Below are 14,312 nucleotides of genomic sequence, written 5' to 3' on the forward strand. Positions count from 1 at the left end.
AACTTTACGTTTTTAAGACATTATAATACTTTCATACCATTTTTTATTGTTGTTGTTGTCAATTATTAGTAATTTAATATATACATACATACACGTAAACAATAATGAAATAATAAATGATGAAATGTTCTACTACACAAATAAAGATACTCAACACCACATCCACATCCACACTACAATCAACTGCTTCACACACTGGGTCACGCTCTGACTTCCGTCAACTGATACACCTCACGTGAGCACTTCTCGCTCCATGCAAACACACCAGAGGCGTAGCGATGGGGGGGGGGGGGGGGAAGGGGGGGGGGACATACGTCCCCGGGCGCTGACCTTAGGGGGCGCCAAAATGGGTTGGAAAAAGTTTGAGGGAGGGGGGTGCTAATGAAAAGTTTAATGGAGGGGGGGTGCAAATCGAAAGTTTGTGTCCGAGCGCCGGGAAGGGTCTCTACGCCTCTGAAACACAATCAACCAAGGGCTAAAACTATGCACAAAAAAGAGGGTACCTGTCGTTCTAGCACACAACACACAACCAGGGACGTAACATGGGGTGCCGGAGATCTGGAGACCCACCGTCCAGTTGGTCCACAATGGTGTTCGACTTCTCCGATAAAAATAGAAATATTCAAAGCAACGACGCAGTAAACACGATCCTAGAACAGGGGTCGGCAACCTTTTGAACCGGAAGAGCCAAAGGTTACAACTTACATAAGTTCCCAGTTTTTAAAGAGCCACTAACGTTTTATTTCAATATTTTGGTATTTGATTAGGATTAGATATATACGTTTGAATTTTGATTTTATGTAAATACAGTGTTTCTTCCAGACTTTTTTCTCCGGGGGTGCACTTGAAATTTTCGGGGGTGGGGGGGGGCGGACAACAATTTTCGGGGGGGGGGGGCAGACACTGTCAAAAGTATATACATTCTATATAAATTCCATTTCGTTCGGGGGGCGGTAGACTTTCTTCGGGGGGGGGGGGGGGGGGCTTTAAATATGAAAGAATATGTATACTTTAAAAGCATACTAATATTTCGCACAAAACATATTAATGTATTATACCTAGCTCTGCTATGATAAAATTAGTAATCAAATAATATAAGTATACGACTATCCCAATCCACTTTAGAAGCCAATATTTTTTTTTCTTTTTATACGGACACCACCGGCTCAGGAGGTGTCTCACATAGCCCGGCAGCCCTAAACAGGTCAATTCCGACTACTGGCTTGGGTATCGGTCGCTTCTGTCTTCGGTTCTCACCGGGCTTATCTTCCACCCCACTGAACGCAGGGTAAACTTGTACCCCACCGGCTCCACCGTAGGAAGCTAATAACTTAAAAAAACACGTCACTCAGGTCAAATTAATGCATACTAACCGATAGAGAAATGCATTCTGAAAAAGAATAATATTCCTCATTTATCGATATTCGAAAAAGTTGGCAGTGGCAAGAATGGAACCTTCGCCACGGGGCTGGCTACAGCACGGCTGTGGGGCTGGGTCTGGTGCCCAGGCGGCTGTCTGCTCTCCGTATCCTTTCTACCTCACCTACTCTCATTATTCTCTGACGAGTGTTTTTATCATGTTTAAGGTTGTTTTTGTTTATAATAATTTTAGAGAGTTTTGAAAACAATGTAAAATAATTATTTATATTTGTGCCGGGCTATTTGTGCGAGCCGCAAGTTGCAGACTCATGTCCAAGAAGTTGTTGCTGTGAGTGCTTTACAGTTACACTCATAATAAAATGTGTGTAAATAGGGCTATTCTTTTAAAGTAAAGACAGAACAGCTAAACAAATAAATTTGTGTACATAAACATAAACTGTTTCAAATTACTTTAAGGTTCGAAGTTCATCTAAAACTATACAGCCGAAAAAAAAAATATGTTTATTAATATTGTCAGTAAGGTTATTAGGTCACACTAACTGACAGTAAAAGTGTTCTTTACCTTAACACTAATCAGAGCAACCCCTGTCCCGGATGACCGGTCCTTAATGATTTACTTCCTATCTGTAATAGATTCTCTCCCCTTGGGAAGAAGGGAGGACTAGGTTATCTCCCTTGAGCGTAGGCCCAGTAATCCAACCTTGATATTGGCATATTCTCGATCAGTTTTCACCATCAGGATCGTGACGCTGCTGATATAGGCCACGAGCTCTTGAGAATGAGAATAGATCTCGGGGAAGCGGTTTCACAAATAGTTTTAAGACGTTCTTTTGTTTAAATTTTAGCACGTACAGAAATTGGGCTGTTAAGTAGGTCACCAACTTCTCGTTCTCGTACTTGCCAGCTAGTATTTTTCAAACCAAATATTCATATTTCTTGTTAAATCGGTAAAAAATAAATAAATAGAAAAGTTACTTCCACTATGGTTATTTAAAATCGTAAACAATAATAGACTACAAAATGAAGTCTTGTTTAAAGAAAAAATATATCCTGAGTTAATTTGGGATTTTTGTTTTTAAAGAAGCAAACAATTTAGTATTATTTATTCGAATATGTAACACGTTTTCGTAAACGAATTAAAAAAAATATATTATTTATTAATAACCTAGGCCTACCAGTTCTTAATTTCATTCTATTTCTAGTAAAAAGGATTGTAATTGCTGCATTTTGAGTACTATTGGTATTTTAAAATCTTGAAGCACAGCCTAGAAAAAAAGCCGCCATATTTTTGTTCTTTTATTGAGAACGCAGAGTTTAATTGTACTTTTTTTTCTAGCGGGGGGGGGGGGGAGAGAGAAGGGGTTAGAGCTTATACCAATAAAAACAAAGTATTCAGAAAATTAGTTATACAAATTGATATTGCATACAGTATTGTTTACTTTTCTTTAACGACCGTACTAAAATTGTTTGAAAATTGTACATATATATATATATATATATATATATATATATATATATATATATATATATATATATATATATATGTGTGTGTGTGTATATGTGTGTGTGTTGATAAGTTTTGTTTCTTTCTTAGTCTTAGTAGCCTACATATAGATAGCAGACAAGCTTGAGAAAAACATATAGCAGGTGATCTCAGCACACACAACACAATAACATATTTATTAAGGCCCTTTTGTCGGTGATGTTTTCCTCGGAGACGGAACACACTTCCCCTGTCACTGACAGTCACGCTACAGTCTAGGGAGGGGCCGCGCTAATGTGGTCAGCCATCTTGTAACTTTTGAACTGCGCATGTCTGGACGTTAAAGATGCGGCGGTAAAGGGCGATAATTCGAGATTTTTTTTTTTGAACCAGGAACTCGTGGGGGCGGGGAAGTTGTTTTGTCAACGTTTTTTTTTTTTTTTTTTTTTGAAGAAAGTTGTTTTGACACGTTGGTTTGGCCTTCACCTTCGTGTCTTTTTGACCATCGATGCATCTTTCACACTTGTTTTTAAGATGGTTGAATTTTTGTCTTCTTCTATTTTTAAATATTAAATACAGTTGCACAACAGCAATAAAATTATTAAAAAAACCGTTCTAATTCAGCAGCTTTCTCTGGAGTGGTTCTGTCCAGTGTTTCTTTCAGACATTTTTTTCCTGTAAAAGGAGGGAATTCATTTTCCGGTGGTAGGGGGTGGGGGCGGACACTGGTTGAAGTTTTTGTTTTGTATATACATTTATTTTGTTCGGTTTTGGGCGGGAGGTGGACACAGTGTTTCTTCCAGACTTTTCTTCTGCGGGAGGGGGGTGGGGGTGGACAAGATTTTTCCAGGGGGGAGGGGCGGGGTGGCGGACACTGGTAAAAGTATATGTTTTGTACTAAACTAAGGTTAGGCTCAGACAGATTGTTGGGTTTGGTTTCTTTTGTGGAGTGGATCAAGCTTTGGTTTGGTTTTCATCATAGCTTTTAAATCAAACTGTCTATTATCACGGTATTGGTTATACAATCTTAAACATTGCTTGTTGATATATATATATATAGAGAGTTTAGAATAATATATTCATTTTTTAAAATTATTAGGCTAGTTTTCTTTTTGAAGAACTACAGCATAGTGCGACAATAACATAAAGTTAAATAGAAAAATCACATCATGATTCAGCATCTGTGTGTTTTCCCCCTGAATAACGGGACGTACACAAAATTGTTGGAAATAGGTTAGCGAGGCTACTAATTAAAACTTGCGTTTTTATGTTTTATCTGGCTAGTGAATCAATGATGAGAATTCATCAATCAATTAGCTTGATCTTTATATAATTACTAACCTCAATTATTCATTGCATAGTTTAGCACACATAAGTTAATAGTATATATCTAAATGTATATACATACATATATATATATATATATATATATATATATATATATATATATATATATATATATATATATATATTAAAGAGCATGTATCATGGTTCATTGACAAGTAGGCATTGTAAATGTTATGTTGACCAGAGTTCACTACTACTGCACTATTCACTGACTATTCCCTGACATTTAGCACTATTCATTGTCACGTTGTCCTACTCAGTGACATCTAGCCGTATTTCCCCAACCCACTAAGTACTACCACCGACATATCCCCCCCCCACCCCCAGGGCTACAGTATCTAATTAAATGTCTAGCCCAAAGCCTCTGACTTGAGCGCCTGTCTCTTGCCTGTTTCTGGGATCTTTTATAAGCCGCCCACGTCCCAGGTCGCCCAAGGTGAAGGCCGGGCTATTTTAAGTATCGGAAAGCTATCCTTTTCATTAGCGATATTAACGTTGTTAATAGGGAAGGACACGAAGGTGACCCACTGGCAGGAGTTTCTCAAGGATATTGTGTGTGTAAGTGTATGTGTATGGTATATAGTTCATCACAAACAAGGAATCCAGATGAAAGTTTGTATTATAGAAGAATGGCGTATACATGAATATTTATACTTTCATATGCAAAGGAAACGAATTCGTAATTGTGTTTATTTTGGATTCGTATGCGCCGTCATATTCGTATTCGATTTTGATTTCGTATTCCTGTTAGTCGTGTTCTTGTTCGTGTTGTATTCGTGTTCGTATTCGTATTCGAAATAAAAGTCATATCCAGACTTTTTTCTCCGGGGGGGGGGGGGGGGGGGCACTTGAAATTTTCGGGGGGGGGGGGGGGGGCGGTAGACTTTCTTCGGGGGGGGGGGGGGGGGCGGACACTGTTAAAAGTATATATTTCAAATATAAATTATATAAATTTCATTTCGTTCGGGGGGGGGGGGGGGGGGGTGGTAAAAAATTTTCGGGGGGGGGGGGGGGGACAAACCCCTCCCCCGAAGAGATGCCTGGAAGAAACTCTGGTCATATTCGTGTTCGTCTTCGTATTTGTTATCGTATTCGTGTTCGTGTTCATGTTCATGTTCATTTTCGTGTTCGTGTTTCGTATTTGTATTCGTTTTTTTTTGTAAGCGCTTCCGTATTTCTAATTGAAGTCGGATTCGTAATCGTATTCGTACTAATAAATATAATTGCACTAGCATTCACATGAGCATTCCGATTTATAATCACACACATGCACTCGCCAACACACACACACACACACACCCACATGCACAAACACATGTACACACACACACACACACACTTGCTTGAGTCCTTAGTATACGCCCCTGCCAATGACCTAACCTATAAGACGACATCTATATGTTGTTGTCGTGTCAAAGCGAGATCCTCATAACGACCTCTGTGTTTTTTACGTGCAGGCGATAAAGAAACCACGCTGAAATTATACAGCACACACCGTTTACACGCGCATTCAAACATTCTTCTGCTCGCCCCCACTTTGTAAAGCGATACATCACGTACCAACAGCCGGGCGGTTATCGCCCCTGGTTCGTTGCACTTGGTAAAGATATGGTCTAGCTCACAGCAACAGACGAATCGTCTCCCCTGCTAATGACGTCACAAAGGAAGAAACGAGTAGACATTATCTCGCTACTAAAACGTAACAAATACACATTTTTTTTTAAATTACTCTACGTAAAGTTAAAATAAATTTCTTCCAGGGAGAAGGGGACGGTGTGGTAGTCTTTTTTTCCGATGACAGAAAATTTAAGCTTGTCTCGGAATTCCGCGTCTGCTTTTTATCAAGCGTTGACATAGCAAGCGTCAAAATTATCCCGCGGAACGTACGGAAAAAGGGAATGTAACTCTTATGAGGGGAGATAACTTCTCCTTTACTGCAGGGAAAAGATAACTGTGTGTGTGCTCCCACCGTGTGTGCCAAATATCATGGGCCAAATACCCCACCCCCACTAACCCTACCCCCTCTCTGTCTTTCTATCTCTATTTTTATTTACCTATAGAAATTACAATATTTATAATTTTCTCAAAACATTTCTCAAAACATTTACACAAAAACCAGTATATTTATTACCAGCTATGCGGTCTCCCGGAATAGGTATATCAATTTTGACGTGCCGTAGATACAATTAGTAGGTGCACTAAGATAATATTTTTTCAGGTAGCCTATAAGTCGAGGTGATTAACCAGTCTACAAGCTGTGGATATGCCCAATCGAATTAATTATAAAACTATGTTTGACGTGTAAAATGTAGTGAAGCATTTTTAGCACCCTCACACGATTTAAATTGATGTGCCCGTTAGCTTCTATAACCATAGAAGATTGTCAAATACTCATTAACAATTAGATCTGTCGAGACTCACGAACGATCAAGGTAGTGAAATGTGCGAACGAAAATAATAACCTTCATGTGCCTTAACTCTCGATCATACGCTTACACATACAAATGCTAAACAGTAAAATAAATATCTAAACATCGAATAAAAATTTCCAGTCGTCTCCCTTGCAAAATGCTACAGTAGTCCCCCCTTCTCCTGGCGAAAAAAGCTTTACTGATCTCCCAAGAAGTCATATAGAACACTATCAGTACATAAGCTATCACTGTAGTGAAAAAAAAAAACAACCCACGCCTGGCTAATGTCACAAGAGCTAGTCTATTTTACCCAGCTTTAACCTTTGAACTGTATTGATATAAAACATTCACCACCACGAAGTAGATACGACACAATTTTCGTCTCGTTTCAACTCAACACAAACCACACCTCGACCTGCGCAGTGAAACCATTAATATTATCTCATTTGTATGACGCAAAAATCTGTTTCGCGGTGCCATTTATCATGGGGAGGAATTCTTTCTCTCTCCGCGCACATTTTATTCCATTAGATGCAACACTCTCAACAGACAAGGCAATGTCGTCATTTATCATCTTGTCAAACCGGATTGGTATTTTTATTTAAAACCGCGGCCATCTCCGTATTCTCAGTTTCTCTGCACGTGCTTGAATGAGCAGTGAAAGACTTGAGAGAGGTGTTCTTTTATCTGTTAAATTGACGGGCGTTAGTTATTTTTTTTTTAAACTGGACAATGTGGTTTCAAAAATGATGGAGATGTTTTTAAATTTGAAAGGAGTGTTACAAAAAATGTTTTTTTTTTTAAACTTAGCAGTGATGTTGAAAATTTTGGGTTTTGAACTTGACAGTATTTTTTTTTTAATTTGACAGTGGCGATTCACGATAGAATGAAATCCCAGTGTTTAAAATAGTATTTTGAAATGATGGTCTGTGTGTGGTAGTGGGTGTTACGCGCGTTGATAACGTGACATGGGTATTTCAAACTTGTCATGGGTGTGTAATTTAGGATAAAAACATTAGTTATATTCACTTAATAAGTAGGCCTAATAGTGTCGCTACTCAGATGTATATGTAACTGAACATTTAGCAAGTAGGCCTTCTTCGCTCACAACACAGTCATGCAGTGTCGTAAACTTGAGTTTTCAACCGGTAGGGTTTTGTACTTAAAAGCCTCCCATATGCAGTACATAGACTAGATAACATAGAAAAAAATGACAACATACATTAAGCTAATCTTGTTACACTTTTACCTAACTTATATTCCACTGCTTCTTTTACAAAAAAAAACCCAAGTATTTAACCTCTTGACCTTTTGACGAGCCACTAGATGCGCTACCGCCCGACATTCCACCCAGAATGCTCTCTGCTAACAATACAAAGTCCGGACGACCGAGCCATAATCGGACATGAAAAAAACCTGAAGCCATCAAGCGGACTTCCGGGGAGACGCCGAAACTCACGACCCGGCTTCCCAATCCTCTACCAGACAGACATTTCAGACTGAAATTTCTCCCATCCTTGGCTAGACAGACATTTCAGACTGAAATTTATGGAATTAAAAAAAAAAAAAAAACCCAGCATGGATCCGGGATTAGAGGGGAAACGTTATTAATCTTGACCTATAGTGGGCACTTGAATGCTTTAATCCCCAATAAGGCCCTATGGAAACGTTATGTGAACTAGTCAACCAATTATGTGCCAATACTCGCCTACAGGGAGGAGAATAAAAGAACAGAACAATTTGCTATTAATAACCAAGGTCCACTGAGTATTGTTTATTTAATTGTATTTGATGGTTATTATTCGAATAATTTCCCACGTTTTGGAATAGTCACATAAGAATTTAATCATCGCAGATAGTGATATATTTTTCCCCATTAAAACTTAATGTAAGTATTGGAACTTAGTTTCGTCTATTCTAGTAATTTTATATTCCAATAACTACCTATTACGAAATTCTATTAATTTTTTTACTTTTATTTTATAGATGTCAAGATACATGAGCTACAAAAAGCTATAAGGCCTATATGATTACTTTAATTATTTTGTGTTTTGTCGTAGTTCTAAGTACCGTTCGAAACACATGTTAGTAGCTGTGTTTGTAATACAAATTAAGCACAGCAAGAAGAGATGTAGTTGAAGTATAATCTGGATGATGTTATTACATTAAAGACCAACATAATTGCGCGCTCACCTATTAGACGATAGGACGTCATTTTCACATGTTTAAATTTCCAACGCTGGCGTACATATTATAAAAGTAAAGTGTACAAATAGTGCTAGTAATGTTTCAAAATATATTCCACATACTGAAAATATTATTCAGCTTAAATCAGTTTCTTTTTTATAAAGTTTCTCTTTATGATCATACTTCCTATCCATCTCTACTACAAGGTGTAATGTAGTAAATATATGTAAAATAACTTAAGAATTCATGATAAGTGGAAACCCAAGATACACAACAAATCCGCCAAATGTACCACAACCTCCATAAAAAATCAGATAGATAATAAGTTTTATGTTCCTGAATTTCTAAAGGTATCATGATATGTATGTATGCCCATAACTTAATAAATTGTATCCTGAACCTATATGTTGTTAGTATATCTTTAACTATACAATGGGTTACTTTTTGTGTTCCTGGAATGTAAAGAACGGGTGATGATACGGAGTAAATTTCCCTACTGACGAAGTAAACCAGTGTGCATCAAAAACAATATAAGTTATTTCCCTTGTATTTCAGTCTTCACAACTATCACCTACCTACAACAGGGGTCGGCAACCTTTTGGGACGGAAGAGCCAAAAGTTACAATTTACCAAATATCCCAGTGTTTAAAGAGCCACTAACATTTTTATTTCAGTCTTATGATATTTATTGATTAGGATTATATATATATATATATATATATATATATATATATATATATATATATATATATATATATATATATATATATATATATATATATATATATATATGAAATAATATTTATTCAAATAAGAACATAACATGTTTCGCAGAAAAAGTATTAAAGTATTTTATCTAGCTCTGCTAGAATAATAAAATCAGTAATCAAAGTATATAACTTTAATTATTGAATATTGAATACTATTTACAACAGTTTCGCCTTGCATGCCTTTTGAAAATTTGTTTAAACCTGGCTCATAACTTTTTTTCAATTTCAAGCATGCCTCTAGATTTTTATTTGTTAGTTGGCTCTTATGCTTTGTATTATATGCATGCAAGAAAACGCTTGCTCACATGAATATGTTGACCCGAAGATCGTCAGCACTCCAAATACCAACTTCTTCACCTCACTGTGGCATCCTAAAAGACTATTCCATGCGTCACATAATAGGGCCTTAACTCGCGACATTTCTTTTAGAGTTGTCCAGTTGTGCAGTGAAACGTGCATGTTTTACTGGACCTCCAAATCATCTAACTTGCTCTTGAGAGCTGTGTTTTATTATGATAATTTTTTTTCAGATTTTTCGAAATAAATTAATTTACCGCTCTCCGTGTCTTCAACAAAATGAAATAATTTGTTTTCGAAACAATCATCTTCTTCAAGCAAGTCATAGGCTGGGTTTTCCTTTCCATGCAGTTTAGCATTTAGCTCGTTTATTTTATTTGTGATATCCACAATGAAGTTGAATGATTCAATTTGGGATAAAAGCGTTAATAGGAAATACATTGAAATATGACCTTACTAAATATTCTAATGGAATAGCGAGTGTTTATTGTTTATATTTATTATTATATCGTTCATTACCGACTGTTGCAGAACAATATTTTTATGAGTTTTAAAAATAAAATAAAATAATTATTAATATTTGTGCATGGAGCTGAAGAGCCGCATATTGACATCAAAAGAGCCGCATGCGGCTCGCGAGCCGCAGGTTGCCGACCCCTGACCTACAACAATGTTGAGAAATTAAAATGTGTTTACCTCCGTGTTTAAGTATAAGTTAACTACACCAGTATATACGACAGAAAGGAAAATATATGTACTTTTCATAGACTATACGAAAACTACTTATCAATTAGGGAAAAACGATATAGTGTAGTTTCTGTTGTGATAACTTAATTAAACGTGTATTTAATTTACCAGTGTTGTTTATTTTTACTCACTTAACTAGCCAAGCAATTCTTAACTCTCGTGTAGAACTGTGTTTAAAATTGATCAGGTTGTAATACTTCAAATCAAACACTCATTAAACTAACGAGTTAAGACACCCATGTTATAAGAACACATTCAAATGTTTAACAAATTAAAATGGTCATTTACTCTTCTGAAGCCTATGAGGCTGTGGTATTTCTACAGTATAAGAGCACAGATCTAAAAGCCATTTGTATAATAAAATAGAAGATCCCCATATTAAATTAACATACACTACATTTTTTTTCTAGTGCAGTTCTTCTCAGTCTTTCTGTTTCTCTTAATCTAATAATGTTGAGCTAGCGAATAGCTGAATAAACATAATGCATCATAAATGATAAATAAGCAGTAGGCGCGCAGCGAAACAAAAAGCGATGAAGTTTGTATTCACAAGCAGACTGTAGTAACTTACCTAATGCGAAACAAAATAACGAATATTTAAAACCCAACCCATATCTTTTTGACCTAGTCTCTGTATTAGAATATTAACAATAAAGTTCATTTTTATGCATTCGTTCAAACAAAGAAAATATTTCTATTAAAAAAAAAAAAAAAAAAAAATCTGTTGCTCTGTGTTATAAAAAAAATTGTCGGTTGAGGCAAAATCTAATCTAGCACGCAGCTCTATAAATAAATTGGCCTAGTTATGAAACAGATTTAGTCCTATCCGGTTTTGTTTGGTGCAGGAAGCCGGCTCCATCTCATTAGGTCACGAAGGAAAATCGATCAGTTATCGAACTCAAGCATTACTCAAAGCAGATGATTAATTGGTTGGTTTATTTTTTTTTTTTTTTTTGGAGTTTATTTTTTAAGTATAATTTCTGCGGGACTGCTAATTCATGTTTAGCTTGCTAATTTCACCTACCTGTTGATTATAACTAAACTGTGTCATGTCGTAATGAGCAGTGCCATTAAAGCTACTTGATATACAGTTGTTATAATTTAAACATTAATTTTATCGGAATAATAACTAATATAAAATCAGCGACAGGCAGTTAATTTTATGACGGCAACAATCGATGTTTTATTTTCGGCGTTATTGAGTTTTTTTTTTTTAAATTCTACCTGGTGCCATTTGACTTTCTTTGATTTCAGTTCCAGTGCTATTTTTAGACGCTTTTTACAGACTACCTCAATGAACCATGATTGTTTAGGTTAGGGTCTGTGCTTTTGGTTAGGGTTAATTTGTCCTGATGAAGTTTTGAAATTCAATTTCAAATAATTTTTATAAATCGTGTTTGCAGGCCATTAGAACAGCATTACATTGGCATATGCGTTAAAATTGTATGCAGTCAAAGACGAAGCTGTAAATTAATTGTTTGGTGATGTCATTAAATAGAGCCAGAGAGGTATAACAAAATATGGTTCGGTAACCGATCCTGCGCCTTTTGTGTGCAAACATGAAAGTCAATAGTTCAGAACACTTGCAGGACGCTGAGTGATACAGCACAATGCTTTATGAGAACCAAAAAATATACCATTTGAGTGATGGGTTAGTTACTTTATGTAGGAGGTTTTTATCATTGAGATTGATTGTTTTTAACGTGATTCCAATTATTGATAACGTTAGCTGTTATCTTAATGCATAGAGCTGTTACAATTAACCTTCCCATTTCCATTACTTTAACATTAATCTTAAATCTGACCAAATCTAGAAAACAACCCAACGATTAACCTAACATAACAAAAACAAAAAACATACCGTAACCTTAATGTACTAACCTACTAAATGTATACGTTGTAATACATTGTGTGGATATGTTCACACGAGAAAAATGGCCCGTTGAGGAAGGATACACCGGGCGCTAGGCTGATAGTGCTGTCTCTTTTCTCTAAACTAAAACCACCCCCCCCCCACCCCCCACCCCCACACACCCCCACCCACCCCCCACCCCCACACACACCACTCCCCACCCCCCCACCCCCACACACACCACTCCCCACCCCCCACCCCCACACACACCACCCCCCACCCACCCACACACCCCCCCACACCCCCCACCCCCCCCCCCCCTAAAAAACATGTCTACCGTCCCATTCAACGAAATATAATCATTTACTTTTTCCAGTTTCCGCCCCCTCCCCGAAAATTCTACCCCCGCCCCCGAAAATTTCAAGTACCCTCACCCCTCTCCGTGGAGGAAAAAGTCTGAAAGAAACACTGGTGTCGCGCATAGCCACTACGCGAAGAATTGCATTAAAGAAATTGCAAGAAAACCACTTTTTAGATTAGACACATTAATTAGGCGGTAATTTTATTATAGAGTATCGATGAGGAGAGTTGGGGAGAGGGGGGGGGGCTCAGACGTTCTTACGCGGGGGTGGGGCTTCGCCCCTACCCGAAGAATTGTATGAAAGAAACTTCACGCAAACCACTTAGATTAGACCAAATTAGACCAAATCAATGACGTCATATCAATGTGTGCACTATCCGGCTTGAGATTATTTTCTACTCTGTGCGCTAAATGTGTCGACGTCATACTTCGTTTTTCGAATTACTATGCATGTTTTTATTTTCCTTGTGTTTTCTCTAGAGCGTTCTTGTCAGACAGATAGATAGATAGATAGATAGATAGACAGACAGCGAAACTATTAGTATTAATAAAATACACTTTACTTAGGTTAATTTACCATTACATAACGCAACAGTTCATTGGATAAAAACGTGTCGCAAACACCAGAAAACCATGGCAACCCCACACAAATCACTACCACCCTTCACGCTGTCTACCTTTCAGACGAGCCGCGTCCATTGAAGTAGTGACATCAGCATTAGACACGCTCATCATTAACTCACCACTTTCATCGAACCATACCTCCATGTTTTCACCTGCATATTCGTGCTTCCTTTGACCAACAATAACTAGAGATCCCGGTCGATACTTTTACTCTTCAAATTAAAATATTGTTACACTGTTTATTGATTTTTCGGGTATTTTTTTTATCTCATGTTTTTCCCCTCGGGGTTTTTCGTTAAGAGATGGTAATGAACAATATCCGAAGATTACCGCAGGTTTTGGTAAACGTAAAAGTTTGTAGTGGGTAAACTACGAATATACTTTGTCTTTTTTGTGTTATTAGTATTATTAAGGTATTAGTGTTAAGGTAATATTTGGGTATAAACTAAATTTCTAGAAAACTAGCACTTAGTATGAAGTTATTGTTGATACTTTAAAGCCGAAATTACACGCAATTTCACAATTTTAACAGTTTGTGTGTTAAGTATAAAACTATTTTTTATTCTGCATGTTTTGTACACTGTAAAAAATTAACGTTTTTTTCTTGTAAATTACTGTATTTTTTTACAGTAATTTACAGTATTTTTAAAAAACGGTAGCATCTCGTGAATATGACTAGTCGAATCCCGTTTACCGTTAAAATACGCTAGTCCTATCGCGTAGCCTGTCATAACCTTCATTGCGGGAGAGTGACTAAAATTAGATAAGCCAGAAACGCCTCGCGTGATTTCAATTATTAACAACAAATAAATATTTTATCTTTAATTTTAAAATATCTGCAAATTATTTTAAC

The 14,312-nt window shown here is 36.9% G+C and overlaps 1 protein-coding gene across 1 annotated transcript in view; it reads right to left on the minus strand.

The window, feature by feature from the left end:
* The window catches only part of LOC131942654 (putative uncharacterized protein DDB_G0282129), a 68,160-nt gene extending 54,557 nt beyond the window's left edge, over positions 1 to 13,603 (minus strand). The window contains exon 1 of the mRNA XM_059302552.1: positions 13,513 to 13,603. Coding sequence (XP_059158535.1) covers positions 13,513 to 13,603 — 91 coding nt within the window. The remainder of the gene's footprint in view (positions 1 to 13,512) is intronic.
* Positions 13,604 to 14,312: the final 709 nt, after the last annotated feature.

This window comes from Physella acuta, unplaced genomic scaffold (genome assembly GCF_028476545.2).
Source record: "Physella acuta isolate Inbredline_101_S28 unplaced genomic scaffold, ASM2847654v3 ptg000417l, whole genome shotgun sequence".
NCBI lineage: Eukaryota > Metazoa > Mollusca > Gastropoda > Physidae > Physella > Physella acuta.